The 20,767-nt window shown below is 44.9% G+C and overlaps 1 protein-coding gene across 1 annotated transcript; it reads left to right on the forward strand.

The window, feature by feature from the left end:
• The first annotated feature begins 12,184 nt into the window (after positions 1–12,184).
• VAT1 (vesicle amine transport 1) lies at positions 12,185–20,254 on the forward strand. The gene is made up of 6 exons (XM_078605834.1): positions 12,185–12,929; positions 14,578–14,785; positions 16,757–16,927; positions 17,050–17,139; positions 18,085–18,326; positions 18,990–20,254. The coding sequence occupies exons 1-6, from the start codon at positions 12,450–12,452 to the stop codon at positions 19,272–19,274; spliced, it is 1,476 nt and encodes a 491-aa protein (XP_078461960.1). The 5' UTR covers positions 12,185–12,449; the 3' UTR covers positions 19,275–20,254.
• The last annotated feature ends 513 nt before the right edge of the window (positions 20,255–20,767 follow it).

The following is a 20,767-nucleotide window of genomic DNA, read 5'->3' on the forward strand; positions in this document are numbered from 1 at the left end:
CTCACTCTTCTCCAAGTCTCTCGCTGCCAAGCTGCCAACAGGGCAGTATTTGGGGGGGGCGGGCGTGTGGCAGAAAAAAAACGACACTGTCCGGTCCAGCGATCACAAAGCGCCTCCCGTGTGTCACCCACGTGCTCCTTGGGTAAATTCCTCGCCATTTAGAATTACCCATGACATTCATTTGTGTAATTACACGATCGATGAGAGCCTTGTAATGTCAGCTACAATAAACATCTATTTAGCCAGGAAAGCCTCACCGAGAACTCAATACTTTTTTTTTCAAGGAGGGTCGCGCATTTGACATGTTTGGCCAATTATGAATAAATGTGTTTGCATGTGGGTGGGAATCCCCCACAGATGACAACAGTCAAAATCCGTCCAGACGAGCTACGATTCCACTTGCTGTACTGCCACCCCTTGGCCACTACGCAGGCCGACAGCTGCAGCGTCTCGTCTAAAATCTCCGCACAATCCGCCAACCCCCCGCCCGCCTGCAGAGAAGCCGTCACGATGTCGCGTGGAGCAGATTAGCAACACTTTAAAAGTGTGGCGTTGAGTTCAGACATCCGATCAATCACTTCGGGAGATGCGGATTGAATGTGAGAGATGTGGCCAATGAATGAGCAGCAAGGGGGACAGTTGGCGATGTTGTTCTACAATTCCGAGGCCTGGTTTCGGCAACACAAGAGCAATAACAGACGCTAGCAACAACTTGTGCCGCACAGCGTGTGCATGCGCAGCCTGCTTCGTGAAACGTATTCGACGCAGCACTCTTGTGCCCGTGCACACGGAGATGGAAAGGGCCATTGAGACCCTTCGTAGAAACGCTCTGTTCTGGGGAAGCCCGCGTCTTATTTAGATCATTACTCTTTACGAGGAGTGGCGGCGTCGGCCCAGGCTGGGACACGAACCGTAAGAATAACGCGGTTGAATAAAGACACGTATGTATGATGAACTTATTTTGCACCGTACGTAGCCAGCCGTGCTAATCAACCCCACGTTACATGATGATATTGACACTGCCGTTGATACTGAACTTATTCTGTCACAGCTGCATTCCGCCCGAATAGAATTGCGTTGTTTCACAAAAACACAAATCCCCTTCAACGCAATAATTTCCATATACTTGACGCTCGGGCTGAATGATGGAACCCCTGAGAGTCATTGTAATAAATAAAAAATTAGTGTTCGTCTGCCAGTGAGTTAAATATAATTTGTTACGTCCTCTGCCACGCCTTCATAACTAATAATAATATATTTCGGTCCTATGTCAATCCACTTCTGGATGGAGGTCTCCTCGCGACTTATGTCGGCCTCGTTATTCAGGGTTGTTAGGCAATACTTCACCACGCTGGGAAGTAGGGGTTGGTGAAAAAGGGGTCCAGAATCGGTCGGGACACCAACTCGTCACTGATGTTAGTCGTGGGCGCGAACCGAACTCACATTTGCCGGGTTCATGGTGCAGCGCAAAGTCCACTTATGCCACGGCGCTCTCATCACTTGGTAGTGCGTTATGAAATCGATCGCCTGACTCTTCTAAGCTCCGTTAATTCTAGATTGAAAAATGTAATCTACCGAATGTTTTGGTTTACACTGCATTAGATGAGCTCTTACCAGAGAGTGTTGTCAAATGTGCGGGCGATATCAAGCACGCCCGAAGACATCAATGGAACTGAATTATATTATCCATGCCACTTAAAAGATCGACTTTGCTATTAAACACACCCCCACCCCCACACACGCTTCAGTCTCGTGTCGCGCAAGGCTTATTGAACTGTCAGCTAACGCGTATAAACAAACTCGGGAAGCGAACACACAGGAGCGGTGTCGAAGCTACGTATGAAGGTATTACACTCGCCGATGGCTGGCGTGTCTTAACATGCTCCTCTGCAGTTGTTTATTAAGCGCCTAGCTTAACAATACAATGGGGTTTAATGGTCGACGTGAGTCACGATCTAATCCTACTTAAACAGCACAACGGTCACACGTTTAACCTGAATGGAGAGAGGTGATGCCATGCAATTTAAAGATAAGCAGTAACTCTCAGCGTCGAGAAAAGTGGGCTTGCTGGGCGGGTCACTTCGCAAAAGGGAAGGGATTGCTGGCCGATGGTCACGAATAGTGACGGAGTGCAATGGAATTGGACGCGTCCGAGAGGCCTGAGGTCGTGTGCGCAGTAGCCGGGTGGCGTGATGCATCCCCGGATAGTGAGAGATGGCAACTGCTTGGGAATCACTTCATCCAGCAGTGGAGTGATCATGGCTGCTGCTGATCGCTGTTCTATAATTTATATAACCCCATGTGTGTGTGTGTGGCACCCTCTCCACGCGGTTTGTGTGAGAGAACTCACGCACTAAACTCCTCGCTCGGAAACCTGTGATCCCACACAGGCTTAGATGGCATGTCTATTACACGGAGCGCTTGTGTGCACAAGGATAAATGTCGCCGCTGCCGTGTCCGCTTACAGCCATGGCGATCCTAATCCATTTCGTTCCATGCAGTCGCGCCACGGATTTAAATAAACGCAGAGAAAATAAAACAGAATTCACACGGCTGTGAGAAATCCCTTTCGCGACGCTAGTCCAAGGGGACTGCTGAGCGCACTTGCGAAGGAACGAGCGTACACACGTGTGTGTGTGTGGGGGACTCACCACTACTGCACTCCACCACCAACGCAGCTCTAACTCTGCCCAACCATGACCCCTTTTTGTCATTGATGGGAGTGTGAGTGCGGGTGGCGCTGCGGTCAGAGTTGCTGGCTCGCGGATTGGAAGGTGAAGAGTTCAAATTCCGGTCAGGTGTCGATTGAGTGTATCCTCCATTTGGGGGGTCGATACATTAGTGGCATTTCAAAGGGAAGTCAACGGGGGTCGACCGATCGAGATACCTTCTGCCCCTGCGTCGTAGACATTTGGAATGTTAGCACTGGATTGGCAGTCAAAAGAGATACCGTATTCTCATGATAAGATGTATCTATCCCAACTTTTAAGTAACAAAAAAATGGGGGGGGGGGGGGGGCAGAGCGGGGCAGTGCGTCATGTAATTTGGATAATGCAGTATCAGAATATTTATTTATACTGAAGGAATCCGATGAGCTCTAAAGCCATTTTCCACAAATGTCGAGCAGGTCGCAGTGAACGAAATTGACTCCCCTGAGTCATTGCAAAAAATACACATTCCCAGTGCACAACTCTAATGGATGATACACTTGAGTCTACCTCCGCGGACTGGGATTTGAACGGTCAAACTTCCGATGGCGGGTCAACCTCACCGCAGCGCCACGCGGACTACATTACACTGCAGTAACATGAAGAAATAATTACTTATGCACGAGTCAATGTTCTTGGCATTCCGTGCTCTACAAGTGCTCATTCAGCCTCCAGATGATATAATCTATCTGCAGTGTACATATATATACAATGACATTGTACGGTTCAGTGCAATTACCTTACAATCTTTTAGGAAATATCCTGGGGTTATGAAACAGGGCCGTGCAATATCGCAAAGCCATCTGCAGTGCGACTACACCTTTAGAGGGTACAGGTCGTGGGGGCGATAGCGCCAAATATATCCTCCCTAAGCTTCTACACAGAACTGTGTTCAGTGGTGTGTTGGTCTCGCACCGCACCTCCGATTAGCACGGTCGGCTACGTAGGGTGCGAAAGAAGTTCAACAGACATGCGGACAAGAATCAGGGTTTCCACCTCCGAAAAGCAAATAGATTGGAACATGTGGTAAGAAGGATGCTGCGTATTATTAGTATGCAACTGACGCAGTATGCATACTAATATCGTGGGAAGACGTACAGATTTTTCCAAAGACCAGCTACTTAAAAAAAGGACGATCCTTAAAAAAAACCGGAACAATAGGAGCCGGCTGCTTATACGCCTTGATATGATTTGGTTTGTAATCTAAAGGCCACTATTAACATTTCACATGTGCGCTGCAAGCAATGCGACCATTTAGAGATACGTTCAAGTTAAACTCAGTAGCTACGTCTAATGTGCAGCTGTCTTTAAGCTACTGAGACGCACAGCAAAAACAAGAACATTGTGACAGGAGTCCACAACGAATCTATTACTGTGAGATGTCTAGAAATAACATTTCTATTTTATTTTGTCATTGTACATTCCATAAGCGGTTACGTCAACACGAATCGAACAATAACTTGGCTCGCTTGACGTTGTAAACGTCAACACGAAGCAAAACTTGAATTCGTGATTACACTCATTATGTCCCATCAACTGTGGGGGTGGTGGTGGTGGTGGTGGTGGCGGTTGTTTGGCAATTATGAACATTGGACTAGAGGAAAAACGATTCATAATAGAGGTTTTTGGGTTAGATCACGTAAATGTATAAATGTGTCGTTAAAACCCGCCACCACCCGACACAGCCAACTAGTAAGGTTTGTCACGTAAACAGAACGTGGCCAATTCGTCACTAGTACAGCAACATCGGTGTGTTGGAGAGCCAAGCCAGAACATTTACAATCTGAGTAACGACACATTTATATATTTACGCGATCTAACCCAAAAACCTTTATTATGGATGATATTGGTCGCGAAAGCCAGCGATTTAAGCCACACCACCTCTACATAATAATAGGCTCAGTCAACCATTCTACACAACAAAGACCCATTTCCTGGCAGCGATTTCAGCCGCATCATCTCTACATAACAGAAAGGCTCAGTCCCTTTTACATGCACCTTTACATCATCCGCAACTAGTTTACACAACAAAGGCTCATTCCTAGCAGCGTGCTTCAGCCGCACCGAACCTCACAAAAATAATATTCAGGGCCTACCTTGGCTCCTCCCACCCTCAACCAGTATATATACAAATACTGTGTTCTTGGAATTTCTCTCACTTGATACAGCTATCGTGCTGTGACGGTTCCACCTGAAGACGGAAGCTTGTGTTGCCTCCGAAACGTCGTGATTTTTATTTTATTTTTTACGTTACTTTTATTAATTTTATTTTTTTTCCTACGTGACTTTACCGAAAAAAACTAAGAATATGAATCCTTGCAGTCACGAAAGCTTCAAATCTAGAAGGAAAAGCAATTCTCCACTTCTGGAGCAAACGAACTGGGCCCCCTCTCGTGAGCATGGTCAGCGCTCCCTCTGGCGTTTGCAGAGGGGAGCGAACTCTGTCAACATCATTCTTCTTCTTGGTTCTTTCGGTAAAGTCACGTAGAAGGGAAGTAATAAAATAATAAAAATAAAACATAATAAAATAATTCTCACGACGTTTCGGCCACAACGCAAGCAGCCGTCGTGAGAATTATTTTATTATGTTTTATTTTTATTATTTTATTACTTCCCTTCTACGTGACTTTACCGAAAGAACCAATAAGATGAATCCCTGCAGTCACGAAAGCTTTAAATCGAAATTTAACATCATTCTTGATTTGAAGCTTTCGTGACTGTAGGAATCCCATACTGTTTGGTTCCTTCGGTAAAGTCACGCGGGTAGAAACAGAACAAAATAAATCACGACGTTTCGAACGCAACACAAGCGCCCGTCTTCAGGTGAAAATCGCGATAGCCGCGATGTCTGCTGCCTTGTGAAGAGAAGTTGTTACCAGCAAGAGTTTATCTAAGTTTTTGAGAACAAAGGTATAGCCGAAGTAGTGTCAATGGGGTATTATAGTGTGAAGGTAATAAATAGCGTGGCATGTTAAAGGAAATCAATTTAGATTAGCATGTTGGGTTATAAGCAATATCGCTTTCTTCCTCTTCAACCGTGATGATGGGTACAAACTGAGTAATCATTGGAAAGATGTTATTAACCATGCAAAAAACATTTAACTACACATTTTTGGACCATCTTATTTGACAGGTACTATTCTACTTCACCGAGTGTTAACATCCCCAGCGTTTAACAGTACTCTCTTGTTTTTGTATTTGGGTTGTCACCAACACTGGGTTAAACAACATGCGCAGTGTCGTTCTCTTCTAGCATGTGTCCTTTAGCATGTGCACCTTCAGCATGTGCACCTTTAGCATGTGTCCTTTAGCATGTGCACCTTTAGCATGTGCACCTTTAGCATGTGCACCTTTAGCATGTGCACTTTTAGCATGTGCACCTTTAGCATGTGCACTTTTAGCATGTGCACCTTCAGCATGTGCACCTTCAGCATGTGCACCTTCAGCATGTGCACCTTTAGCATGTGCACCTTTAGCATGTGCACTTTTAGCATGTGCACCTTTAGCATGTGCACCTTTAGCATGTGCACTTTTAGCATGTGCACCTTCAGCATGTGCACCTTCAGCATGTGCACCTTTAGCATGTGCACCTTCAGCATGTGCACCTTTAGCATGTGTCCTTTAGCATGTGCACCTTCAGCATGTGCACCTTCAGCATGTGCACCTGTTGTTCTTTTTAGCCCCGCCCCCCCCCCCCAATACGTTCCATTCATTGGCTACCACACTCAAATAAGCTCCTCCCCCCTCCTACCCCCCTTAACTTGTATTTAAGAACTTGCATCTTGGAATTTTTTGCCTCACTTGATACAGTAAATCTAGCTGTGACGGTCCCCACCTTGATGACGGAGACTTGTGTTGCCTCCGAAACGTCGTGATTTATTATTTTATTTTATTTCTATTATTACTTTTATTAATTTTAATTAAATTTTTTACCTACGTGACTTTACCGAAAAAACCTAAGAGTGTGAATCCTTGCAGTCACTGAAGCTTCAAATCTAGAATCGCTTTCTTCATCACCAGTTTGCTGACACGAGGGCCTCCTGCTAGAGAGCGATTTAGAGAGTCACCCTCTCTATGCGGGGTGTTTGGTCTACTCTTCCGCACTGGTCAGACGTTTTGCGAGAGGTGGGAGTGGCCGCATTTTACCCCACAATTCGCGACCGACTAAACGACGAATTGTGGCGATCGCATTCATCTTTGCCGAGTAGACGCAAGGCTGGGATGGGGTTTTTTTTTGTTTAAATAAAACGTGCCCATTGTTTCAACCGAATTGGCGGGATCTGAATTGCAAGTCCAGTGCTGTAAATGATGACACCTCAACAGCACCCTCCCCCCCCCACTCTCTACGTGTGTAATCTCTGTGCGTACGTTGAAATGTATTTGTCGCACCGTGCGTAAGCCAACCCGTGGCAAGTCACTGACACGGGTCGTCCCACACACCCACCCACACCACCATACGCCTCCAGTTCAGAGGCAGACTTCGGTGTGGGCTGGGAAACTTCTCACGTTATCCGCGACAGAATGCCATTGGTGCCACATTGTCATCGTTTCCTTCCTCCTGCCGGGATCCCAGGAAGCCAGTGATGGGGACGCGTGGCCTCCACGAGGCCTTGTTTGTGTGCATCGTTTTCCCCACGGACTTTTACTCCCAGGTTACTACGGCTACCCTGTTCTAGATTTGAAGCTTTCGTGACTGCAAGGATTCATATTATTAGGTTTTTTCGGTAAAGTCACGTAGGTAAAACATTAAAATTAATAAAAGTAAAATAAAATAAAAAATCATGATTTTTTATTTTATTTTAAATCATGATTTTTTTATTTTATTTTAAAATAAAAATCATGATTTTTTATTTTATTTTACTTTTATTAATTTTAATGTTTTACCTACGTGACTTTACCGAAAAACCTAAGAATAGGCTACCCTGTTATAGACGGAGGCAAGAGGTTAAAGGGGGTACAGGGGTCGGCACCGCCCGGGCGTGGTTTGTGTGACATTGTTTGTGTATGTTGGGACTTCTTTCGCGACCGTACGTAGCCAGCCGTGCCTAAAGGGAGGTGGTGAAGTATGGTCAAATATGACCCACACGGAGCGGGGTAGGTCCTCATCCAGCAGTGGATCTTTTTTTTTAAATCGCTGTAACACGTAGGCCTGTTGAGACAAGTCAATTTAGGGGGCGTTTATTTTCTTTTAACCAGCTCCGAACTCAACAAGACCAGGATGTATATTCTTGGTTCTTTCGGTAAAGTCACGTAGAAGGGAAACACATTTTCTTGCTGTGGTTTTCACACCTGATGACGATTGCTTGTGTTGCAGTCGAATCGTCGTGAGAATTGTATTGTTTAATATTTTTATTATTTTATTATTATTTCCCTTCTACGTGGCTTTACCAAAAGAACCAAGAATATGAATCCCTGCAGTCACGAAAGCTTTATATCGAGATCAGGATGGTCTCATTTGCAAGAGTGGCCTGGTTTGAAGCCAATAGAAAAAACCGACTGTCACGTGCGATAGCTGGTACAGTCCTGGTGACTGTGCAGTTTGTTGTCAGATTGTTAAGGTTGAGAAAGAATGTCAACATGGGGTTAGTGTATTTAAGGGGTGGGACGAGTACCGGTTGGATATTCGAGTTATATGGTTACAAGGTTAAAGGTGGGATTCGCTTTTGGGGCGGCTTAATGTGCTGTTTGCCCTTCGTCTCCATGACAACTCATGGATCCTTTCAGTTTTTGTCAGTGTATCTGGCTCGTAGAGTTTATAGCGCCACCTAGCAGGACTAAGTTGCCTGTGCAGCAAGTCGAATCGGTCCTCTTCTTAGGTTTTTTCGGTAAAGTCACGTAGAAAGTAAAATAAAATAAAAACAAAAATCACGACGTTTCGGAGGCAACACAAGTCTCCGTCATCAGGTGGGACCGTCACAGCCAGATTAGCTGTACCGTCACAGCCAGATTAGCTGTATCAGCTAATCTGGCTGTGACGGTCCCACCTGATGACGGAGACTTGTGTTGCCTCCGAAACGTCGTGATTTTTGTTTTTATTTTATTTTACTTTCTACGTGACTTTACCGAAAAAACCTAAGAAGATGATTCCTTGCAGTCACGAAAGCTTCAAATCTAGAATCGAATCGGTCCATCAAGCAAGACAACACCATCATCATCGTCGTCGTCATCATCATCATCACATAGCGAGGATGTTTGTGTGCGTATCCTCCCGCTTCGTTTTTTACAAGAGGGAGGTTACAACTTTGGGAGGCCGCTCATTTTAAACCCCAGCAAATGAAGTTATCCGCTTCGGGGGGCTTGCACTCTTCTTCTTTAGTGCTACCTAACGGCGTGTGCGACTTCACGATGATATTGGTCCCGGTCTAGCACGGCGTGTAGAGTTTGTGCTGCTGTTGTTAATTGTAGCCATGTTTTGATGTCACTGAGCCATGTCGTTTTTGGCCGTCCTGGTCGTTTTTTCCCTTCAATTTTTCCTTCCAGGATTTGCTTTAATAGCTGGTATTTGTGGTCGTTTCGGGCAATGTGGCCTAGGCAGTAACACTTCCTGCTAATGACGGTCTTCAGCAGTTGCCTGTCAGTGCCCATATCTTGCAGAACTTGTGTATTGGTGGTTTTGGCTGTCCATGGGATTTTCAGCATTCTTCGATACAGCCACATCTCGAAAGCTTCGAGCCTTTTTGTTGATGTTGTTGTTAGTGTCCACGTCTCTACTCCGTACAGCAAAATTGACCAGATGTAGCATTTCAGTGTGCGCTACAGTGAGCCAATACTGCAAGATCACCACTCACTGCACTTCAACAGATTTCCATTGCCCAGCGCAGGGGCGTCTCAAGTGCTCGGCGAGAGCGAACGAGGCGAACATTTGGCCTGACGCCCACACACAAGTGACATTGCAACAATCGAGTTACGTACAGTGTTCATCACAGCACTTTCTTTATTTTTTTTTCTCCCCGAGCCCCACCAAAGGTCTTGCTTACGGATGATTTGCGACGATTCATTATTCCGAGTACGTGCGGTTCAGCGAACCTATACTTGCTGTACTGTCAATGCGTCATTGTGGGGGTGGAGGAAAAACATTTGAAGGCGTTGTTGATGTGCAATGCACACTGAAGCGGCGAGTGTTGTTGTTGTTGAGTGGGTGGAATGGATTTTTTTCTCTCTTTCCAGATCACGAGGTTCTGCATCCCTTCCTCGGTTCTCAACAGTGCCAAGACCTGGGCAACCTTATTTGTGCAGATTTTCCGTGCAAACTTGAACTCAACGTGGCTCTGTGACACGATTAAATCACCACACACGCGATTACGACAGCCCAGTTATGGGAATGTGCAATTTTAGAGCCGCAGCCGAACTATTACACCTGCAATGGATACCAATTAAACATCCATGCGGAATTGCGAGCACTGATTAAACACGTGCACGAAGGGATTGATCATCTTCGACCTGTGCAAAATTTATTCGTGACGGAGCGTGGGGGACTCCAGTGTAAACGGAGCAGAGTAAACGAGAGAATGACGGGAATGTCCAACGAGACAACACAAACGAGACGGTGCAAATGCGACGAGTCACAAGAATGGAAATGCAACAAACGAGGCACAGTCGTAAAGAGGGGAAAGCGCACGACCCAACCGGGACAGGCCACGTGGTGTCGACAGTACAGCAAACGAGACAGCACAGAGAGGAATAAGGGGCAGTCCATAAATGACGTCACGCACCTAGGGGGGTGGGGGGGTCAGACATTTGTGACGATGTGTGACGAGGGGGGAGGGAGTTTGAGAAATGTGACGTCACATAAAAAAGCGCAACTTTAAATAAATATAGACAACACGTGCTACTTAATTAAATAGACTTTTTTAATAAATGTTTTCTCCTACAACATCAGAGTGCAGCGCCACATTAAATACGCACTACAATGACAATAGTTTAAAGCGATTTGAAGCATGTTTTTTTGGGGGGGGGGGGGGGGCAGAGCTTTGTGACGTCATATTTGAGGGGGGGTCTGACTTTTTGTGACGCCGTGTGACGATAGGGGGGGGGGTCTAAAATCGTTCAAAATCGCGTGACGTCATTTATGGACGGCCCCTAATACACGTTAGACATAACAGGCGAGATACACAGTCCAAACTAAACAGCATAAACGAGACGGGCAATACAAAGAGAGAGAGACAGCACAGGCAGGACAGTGCACACCAAGTATGGATGAGATCGTCAACAGACAGTACAAAGCAAGGCAGTACTGTACCTCCGATTAGCACGGTTGTCTACGTACGGCGCGAAAGAAGTCCAACATAAATTTTGATTTGAAGCTTTCGTGACTGCAGGGATTCATATTCTTGGTTCTTTCGGTAAAGTCACGTAGGTAAAACATACTAAAAATAAAATAAAAATAAATGAAAATAAATCAATTAAATCACGCGATAATTTTATTGTTTTACACTTTTTTTATTATTTTATTGTTTCCCTTCTACGTGACTTTACCGAAAGAACCAAGGATATAAGTGCCACATACACAGAGTACCGTACAAACTGGCAATACGAACGAGACGCACGTAATCGGGATCCGTAATCGATTCGTTATGGATGCGTGACATCGATTGTAATCGCAGGGGGTGGGGTGGGGTGGGGGATAATTGAGTGGCGTTGCTTGCTAACAATGGTGCCCCATTCCGCGTTACTAATCACCACGCACACTTTTTTTTTCAAGATTTGAAGCTTTCGTGACTGCAAGCATTCATACTCTTAAGATTTTTTCGGTAAAGTCACGTGGGTAAAAAAATTATAAAAATAAAATAATAATAAATGGAAATACCTGAATTATTATTATTATTTTATTATTATTTTTTCACCCCGCACACCTTAGGCCGACACCTGCCCCCCCTCCCCATCGCCCTTGCTAATCAGCTGACAAGACCCACCCCGCCCGTCTCTGCGCTAATTATATGCTACTGCTGCTGCTTCCACGCGGTTTGTCGCACTCAGCCCTTGGCAACCTTCTTCTCCCACGCTGCCCCTGCACTTGCACCATCTCTCTTTCCCATCGCATCACATCTTCCTCCCTCTTCATCTCGTTCCTTCCACTTGCATTGCTGCTGCTGCTAATTAGCTTGCTGCTACTGCTGCAGCGCGCGTTGCCACGGCGACCGCGCAGCTCAATTAGCGCCGAGGCCGCAGCAGCCAATGGGAGTGGGCGTCGAGGGCGCGGTCTCCACCCCCCCTCCCCCCTCCCCTCGACAATCATCGTCACCGGTGTATTGCGTAACAAGTTGTGCGTGGCCACGTGCATTACGGCGAGGGGCGATTGCGAAGTGTAATTGTGATCGTCAACCGGCCAAAGGCGAATTGTAATTTACGGCCGTGGGGCGAGGGAGGGTGGTGGGGGGGAGGGTGGCGGGGGGCGGGGCGTGCAAGCCGGATGGGGGCGGGGCCAAGCCGCTTCCCCCGCGGATAAAAGCGGCTCCGCCCACCGGCAAAGAGCGACTCGACTCAGCTTCTGACTGGGATCGTTCAGGTTTCTCTCCGCGGCTCGCTCTCCCTTCTTCCTCGCCGAAGAATCTTCCGGCTGCTCCAGAGAACCCACGCAGACAGACGGTTACTGTCGAGGGACCTCTCCAGACTTTTTGAACGACAACCAAAACCCACGCTTCCATTTGGAGGGAGACGTCTTTATACTCGCGGGCTTCTCCTGTGCAATCACCCAGATTATATTCCTCTCTTCGGGCAGCGGCAGCAGCAGCAGCGGTGATAATGAGCGCAGAAGGCGGCGATCAGCCCGCCGTGGCCGAAGAGGCGACGGCCCCTGGTGGTGATCAATCCGAGGCGGGGGGGCAGCAGCCACAGCAGCAGCCACAGCCAGAAGCTTCGGAGCAAAAGGTCGAAACTCAACAAGACGAGACTCCCGGCAAAGAAGACGAGCAGCAGCAGCCCCCCAGCAAGGAAGAGCCGACTCCCACCAAGGAAGATGCGCAGCCCGGGGAGCAGTACAAAGCCGTGGTGCTGACGGGTTTCGGCGGCTACGACAAGCTGAGGGTGGAGCGGCGCACGGGGGCCATGGTGCCCGCGGCCGGGGAGGTGAGAATTCGGGTCCACGCGTGTGGCCTCAACTTCGCCGAGCTCATGGCTCGCCAGGGCCTCTACGACTGCCTTCCCAAGAAGCCGCCAGTCGTGCTTGGCATGGAGTGCGCTGGGGAGATCGACGCCGTGGGCGAAGGGGTCGAAGACCGAAACGTGAGTTGTGTTTGTGTGGTGGTTTTTGTGGTGTGGATGTGGGCCCTGTAGTAGCTTCGTGGTGGGATTGTCGTTGTGGGTAAAGGTGTGGCGGATTTATTGGACCGATTTTTTTTTTGCGTACCGCAGTGGGACGTGCAACGCAGGGGGAGGCCTCTTGTATGTGTTTTTTTTTAAGATTAGGGGCAGGGTGAACCTTGGTGGAGGGCCATGGCTTGATGCTGGTAATTGGTCAACTTTGTCCGTATGGTCAGGGCCGAGGAAATGGATGCGATTTTACTGGCGGTATAATGGGTGTCTCTGCGTAATTGGGTAGATATCCATCGTTTTCATTGTGGCATGTCTACCTAATTTGCCCTTGCATTTTGTATACGAACTAGCAAGTCTGGATAAACGTGACCACCAGCCGTTCCATAATGCCTTCAATTGCCGAAACGAAGCTATACTGTATACCAATCGAGATGTAACCCCTGAGACTGTCCTACACCGCCACCAGTTGCGTTTAAATGAGGTGGTCAGTCCATTTTTGTTACAGCACCCAGGCCTTTATCACCAGGTAAGGGCTTTTTTTTTTTTGCCAGGGAATCATTCCTAACGGTCGGCTAGACTTAATTTTTTATCGAGGCTTTCAGAAATTAAGCAGCCTATTGCAATGCATTTCATAATTGCATTTGAAGGTTGAGCTTCGGAATTGCGTGTTTTTTTTAATAGCATCGCACAATGTACGCGTGCCTTTGCACGACCATATTTTAAATATACCTATTTTAATCCAGGACTTTTTATTTTAAATCCATGTCCTCACGTCTGAGGCCCGCTTAAAGGCATGGCGTGGCTGCAGAATGTCTCTGTGGCTCGTCTGCCGAAAACCCCCAGTTAATAAAAAATTGTCAATCTAAATGCCTTTTTTTTTAGCCGTAACATTTTCAGTTAATTTAGCACGCGTATCTTTGTATTCGCAACAACATTGACCCAATATGCATTTGAAAAAAAATGACCGTTACAAAAAATGGGTTTAAAAAAAAATGTATGCGTCGTGCAGAGAATGCGTGATGGGGGGGAGGGGGGCTACTCGGGCGTGGCACGCTGGGGGGTGTGGGCTGCTCATGTGCTCTGTTGCAGCACGGCCTCTTCTCCCATTGTCTGCCGTGTGGTGGTGCTTTGATAATATTGTCCATGCTTCATATTTTTAAAGTGCCATACATCCAACCCTAGGTTTATTTAGGGGGGGGATGGGGTTACTATTCTATTACCGTTTTAATGTCGTGACTAGATTGTTTTAGAATTTTATTTTTTTTAAACGGTGATGTTTAATGCTGTGTAATTGGTGGTGAATTTGTTTTTATCAGGAACTTGATGCTAATATTTGCAAGCTTGCAGCAACCCTATTAGGGGGGGGGATTGAAACGCAAAGTTCCCTCAACGTCACTTTTTTTTAAAGGGCCCTTTTTTTTTATAAATCGACATGCAATGTTGAACATTGCCAAGATGCGAGTCCAGAAAATACATCCATGCGGTGTGCATTGTGTACAGCTGGGTGCAATGCCTTATTGCGGTTGCCATTTTAGGCTAGGTGTACTTATTTGTTAAAGGTGATTATGTGCAGTTTTGTTAAATTTTCACGTGCCACTTTTAACCTGTTTTTTTACAGGTGGGAGACCGTGTGTTGGTGGTGAACCGTGGTGGGCTATGGCAGAGCCTTGTTTGTGTGGCAGCTACCAAGACCTTTATCATGCCAGATGAAATGAGCTTTGAAGAGGGAGCGGCAATTCCTGTCAACTACATAACAGCATACATGATGCTCTTTGATTTTGCCAACTTGAGAGAGGGCAAGAGTGTACTCCTCCACATGGCTGCAGGTATTGTACAATAGTGGTGAACTGCTTTTTTGAATGGACTGGTCGTGTGCTAAACTGAACGATTGACTCCATGGTGCAAAGGCTTCAAATGCAGAGGCAATTTTGGATTATCTTGGCTGAGGTTGTGGGGTTTTTGAAGTGCTGTTGGGCCAGTGGAGCGTGCCTTTAGCACGGTGGTTACTGTTCCCATAAAACGCATAGTAGATAAAAGCCATATGCGTTTTCACCTTTACATCTCTGCTGGTCTAATTGCACATCTTACAAAAAGCAACGTTGCATTTAAGTGTATAGAGCCTGACAATTGCTGTTGTGGTCAAACAAACGTGGAAAATAGCATTTAGTACTGGATAATGGACATCCATTTGGATGCATTTTAAATGGTAAGTGCGCATGTAATGGATGCTGGCTTCCCCATGATTCTTTTAAAATTATTCATTTGTTTTCTTGGTTCTTTCGGTGAAGGGAAGTAATAAAATAATAAAAATAAAACATAATAAAATAATTCTCACGACGTTTCGGCTACAACGCAAGCGGCCGTCTTCAGGTGAAGAATGCGACACTACCAAGCTAGGAGTTTATATATAAGCTGGGTTGGAGGTGGAAGAGCGCCTTAATAGGCGCTCTTCTTATTTTTATTATTTTATTACTTCCCTTCTACGTGACTTTACCGAAAGAACCAAGAAGATGAATCCCTGCAGTCACGAAAGCTTTAAATCGAAATTTATTCATTTGTAGTCTATTCCCAAATTTGTACTTCATTGCCCTAAAGTATAACACTGATTTACATATGCCGTCAGGTTTATAAATTATGTATCTAATGCTAATCTCTACCTGTGGTGTGAAGATCCTAATCTTTCAATCCTTTCATTGTTACATGGATTAACTGAAACGAAATCCAGTTGGCATATTTGAGCTGCGGTTTTTTACTGAAGCCAAATGTTTCAAGTGGTGACTTAATGAGCTGCATTGATGTAACAAGTGTTTTTATCGTTTAGGTTGGCCCTAATTTGTGGCTACAAGTAATGGCCCTGATATGGGACCATAATTTTAAGCATTTCTGAAATTATTGGCTTCCTTGCCTTAATATTAATTCGGTGACCTGTGCAGTTTTGAGTTTAAAGCCCTGTGGTGCAATTTGACTTATTATTTGTTTCTTTCGGTTAAGTCACGTCTAAAGATAAAATATTAAATTAAATAATAGAATACGACGTTTCGATTGCAACACAAGCAATCATCATCAGGTATAATGAAATAGCGACATAAAATCTAACCAGAAAACTATAGACAGACATATTAGCAGACAGATATCACCAAGATACATAGCGAGAGCAACACAGGTAACAGGGGTGATCGTCTCTGTGTGGTGGCCTTAAATAGACAGAGGGGGGGGCGGAGGCAGAGAGAGGGAGGAGGGTTAGGGGAGGTTATCTTTAGACGTGACTTAACCGAAAGAAACAAATAATAATTCCTGCTGTCACGAAAGTTCTAAAATTAAGATTGCAATTGGACTTATCACTATTTCTTGCTTTTCGAAATGGGTCCTTTACACAGCTTTTATAATGAAACAAACTGCTTTATGAAAACTTCTCCATGCTGTTTTGGTCATGAAGGTTGTTTACTCTTCAACATGAGAGGCTAGGAACTCCTTTACATCTTGAGTTTTTTTTTTCCTGGTGGACCAAAGCTAGTTAACAAGCGTTTGCCATTTTATAACATTGGTATTTTAATTTAAAGAATGCATTAAAAGTCCAGTTCTCATTAGTCTGCATTATATTTAACTTCTAATGGCCTTTGTATTTAAGCAAAGTATGCACAAGTTCAAGGCCTAACCTTTGAAACTGGTGCATCCAATTGCAACACTTGAGATTATTTTTAGATGTAGAATATATTGCTATAACTCCCTTGCATGTAAGGTTTTCCTTTTTGAAATGGCACTTCATCTCAACCTCTGCCTTTTTATCTCCATGGTAGGTGGTGTTGGCATTGCAGCCACCCAGCTTTGCAAGACTGTTCCCAACGTGACACTCTTTGGAACCGCTTCAGCTTGCAAGCACGACATTATCAGAGAGCAGGGTGTCACGCACCCAATTGATTATCGCTCCCTCGACTATGTTGTTGAAGTTCGCAAAATTTCACCAAAAGGTAAGCTAACTTCATCATGGTCCTTCCCAAATTTGCCTTGTGCGCCAGTGCAGTTTATTTTTTATCGGTGTTGACAACTTGAGCATGTTCATGACGCCTAATTTTGACATCCTTTTTTAAAGGCGTTGATATTGTACTGGATCCGCTGGGAGGAAGTGACAACGCCAAGAATTATAACCTGCTGAAGCCTATGGGCAAGATGGTGATTTATGGTAAGGAATCCTCACTGGAATGTGTGGCTTGGTAGTGTTTTTGAAGTTAACCATTGAGTGCTGCCTTTAGCAGAACGTTGGCTTGCCTAAAATGCATTGGCTGTGAGTTGAATAACCATTCGACAAACGTTCCACTCGTTGCCTTCCTATGGGGCCCAGACCATGCACAAACAGGAAGCGTGAGGTTGAACTGACAAGCTTGCCAAATGGCCGCTCCAACTTTTTTTGGTCTGATGCCACCCCGGCAATTCCGGCCTTGCTTCCTCCTCTGGCTCATGAAGCAAAGTTTTTATGTTTGGGTTATTTAATGGCCTTCCTGAAATTATTCCACCACTTGTTTTCAAACTGGTTTGGTTAAACAATAATTTACAATTCGGTCACCCCCAACGGATTAAAAACATCCCAGTTTTGATATTGTAACGTTGGAATGTAGCAAGTGACATGCTATTTGATAACCTATTTAACCTGAATACATTTTATTGCAATGTTTACTCACCAACTTTGCTTTTACTGACGTGCGTTTTTATTAAACCCAATTTTATAGCTTTGCTTGCAGGATGATAAACTAGTTGCACTTCTAGTAGCTAGCTAAAATATTCTTAAGTGTTTATACCACTATTTAATCAGTTTGAAAATTGGTATATTCGTTTATGGCCTTTTCCAACTTGTCAAGTGGCTTCCTAGTCCTGTGGTATTTGCTTGCCTATACCGGAAACAACACACACTTTCCAAAGTAAGACTTACACCCAGTGGTAATGTTCCTGCTGTTTTGTCCACCTTCCCAATTTTACGTGGGTTGTTGCAATGTGCTTTTGTCATTGTTCAACTTTAAACACTTTATTGGTGTGCATGCAAAGCTTATTGCAGCTGTGCAGGCTTGTTACAACTTTAATTTCGCAACTGTTTTAAAGATGCTTAACATTCCCTTAACCACCCAATCCCCAGGTGCAGCAAATTTTTCTACTGGCGAAAAGACAAGCGTCTTTTCTCTGGCCAAGAACTGGCTACGCTCCTTCAACGTCAGCGCGATGCAATTACTGCGCTCAAACCGTGCAGTGAGCGGTTACCACCTGGGCTACCTGGATGAGGAAGTGGAATTGGTGCGCTCGGTGGTGAACAGTCTTCTTGACCTTTACCGCCAGGGTCACATCAAACCACGCATCGACTCTACTTGGGCTTTTGAGAAGGTCAGATTTATTTTGGATCCACTACGCAGTTGCGTACGGCTACATGGTGCAAAAAACGTGGCTTGTATTTGGGCAAAAAAACAATGAGGGGCATATCAGTTTGCTAGGTCATGAATCGTTACATTCCAATTGGCTACCAGAAAAACAATCCGAATGCAACATGGCTGCTGTGATGCCATTTTTGTATAACTTTGCATGGGAATGTCCGACACCTAAAGTCTCCAACTTATCTTGTGGCTGCAAGGTAATTGACATCGAATCTTGCTTGAAACAATTCTTAGCCAACAGGAAACGCGTCCAATTGTGAAGCAGCTTGATATTTGACCCCTCAATGTTTCAATAGCTAATAGTTGAACCGCCTTTTATCTAACGTGGCTTACTGATTGTAGGTAAAGGATAGTGCTTTGTCATTCCAGCCATTGTAGAGGTAACTGCAATTTTTTTAAAGTGCCCAAGTAATTGACCAAAAATCCTTTTGCTGGGGATTTCTTTTATTTTCTGAAACCTTTTTAAAATGTGAGTTTTATTCCATGCATTTTGACGGTACTCGAGTTAAACTCCAAATTTATTTAACTAGTGGGTTAGTTGGCACCGTAACAACCTTCAGTTTCCCTTTTGAAACCTACTTTATGCATAACCCTGCATGCAACTGCTTCCCTGCAGGTGGGTGATGCGATGAGGCAAATGCATGAGCGCAAGAACATTGGGAAAGTTATTTTGGTGCCAGAGAAGGATGAACCAGAGGAGGAGCCTGAGAAGGAAGAGCCCAAGAAAGATGGCTCCAAGAAGGAGGATTCCAAGAAAGATGGGTCCAAGAAGGATGGGTCCAAGAAGGAAGGGTCCAAGAAAGATGGATCCAAGAAGAATGATACCAAAAAGGAAGGGGCCAAGAAAGATGATGCAAAGGAGGCTGAATCTAAGAAGGAAGAAGAGCTTGAGGATAAATAAGGCGCTGCATCATGTGCAGAGTGGGTTGGTTTTTTCCTCTCGCACTCCCCCATGCCCCCCTTCATTTGTCCCTGATGTGGACCAAATTTATGCCTCTGTGAAAAATGCAGGTTGTCAGACTACCAGTGTTTGTGAAAAAGGCATAGGAGTAGTGTTTGGGATTGTTTACAGTATTTGCTCAATGGCTTGCTTTCTCCTTGACCTGTAGATGTAAGACTAGTTGTTGTTGATGCATTTCATGTTTATAGGATGTGTTTAACCCCCCAAGATGCAGACATGTTTTATATAATACATTGCACTTGTAATCCTGAACCTGTTTCTAAAAATATCAATTTCAACCAAAATATTGTATTGAAGCTTTATGATGCACTTCATCTCAAATGTGGCATTAGCAGCCCACGACCTTAAAGTGCACCAATCTAACAATGTGAAATTCCCTTGGTGCTGAGACTTGGAGGTAGAGGAACCCCCCCCCCCCCACCTTTTTGCCTGGTGGTGCATTTCTCTGCTGCCCCGTAGAGACACGTTTGTCGCCCAGGTAGCCTTTGCCAGTAATGGTGCAAAAACTGGCTTTTCTTAACATTTGGATTGCCTTGGATTTTGTACTCTTAACATATCCCGCGTAAAGGATCTAAATGAAGTCGTGGTGAAAATGTGACATCTTTAATGTAAAAAAGAGCCTGAGCATTCCTACCTAAATTGTGCTTATTTTTTGGAGAGGGGTGGGGGGGTCTATGCATGTGCCAAACGAGGAATTGGATATTCTAGACCAGTATTGCAATCTTACATCTAATACATCTTTGCCTTACTGACCAGGACCAGTGATGTGCATTTAATTGCCTTAGTCTTTGTGTTGCACTTAATAAATTGCCTTGTGTGTTTGCATAGTGATGTTTCCCGTGGTTTTTGGTATCTGACGTGACCATGTGCATTCCCAATAATTCGTTATTGTGGTTACAAATAAAGTTTCATGAAATTAAGCTGCTTGTGGTGTAATTCTCGCGGGTAACTTCAGCCAGCACATTCGTGAAATGGTATAGCCCCCTTAAGGTGGCTCCATGACCCAGAGCACTAGACTAATCCAATATGCATTGAAAATAAGGCGTCCTTTTAAAGCTGTCGATACAATAGCTATGCATGGTGGGCGAGGTTAACGCAATGGCAAGATGCCCATAAACTTGAACCGTATCTGCTCAAACTGGCATGTGAGAATGCAATTTCTAACCCTCGAATATAAAATGGGACTTCAATACATATGGATGAGAAACTAGCTTGGCTTTCCCATTTTAAATGCGTTTTTTTTTTGCCTTGCATATCTAACACTGCTTAGCCTCAAGCAGACTTTGACAATGGCAAATGCACTTTGCCAACCCAGTAACTTGGGTAAACGGTACCTTTTTTTCAATCTTAAAAACTAAAGCCTGCATTCTGGTTTGGACTAATGCAAATTGTAATGTACATCCAATGGTGCTTATGTAAGTGACAGGAATTAT

This window comes from Lampetra planeri, chromosome 1, assembly GCF_965212315.1.
Source record: "Lampetra planeri chromosome 1, kcLamPlan1.2.h2, whole genome shotgun sequence".
NCBI classification, from domain to species: domain Eukaryota; kingdom Metazoa; phylum Chordata; class Hyperoartia; order Petromyzontiformes; family Petromyzontidae; genus Lampetra; species Lampetra planeri.

Excerpts from the sequence above, each read along its gene's own strand:
- VAT1 (XM_078605834.1), top strand. The coding sequence starts at position 12,450 with ATGAGCGCAGAAGGCGGCGATCAGCCCGCCGTGGCCGAAGAGGCGACG. Across the intron at positions 12,930-14,577 it reads AAGGGGTCGAAGACCGAAAC|GTGGGAGACCGTGTGTTGGT; the intron begins GTGAGTTGTGTT and ends GTTTTTTTACAG. Across the intron at positions 18,327-18,989 it reads CTACTTGGGCTTTTGAGAAG|GTGGGTGATGCGATGAGGCA; the intron begins GTCAGATTTATT and ends GCTTCCCTGCAG.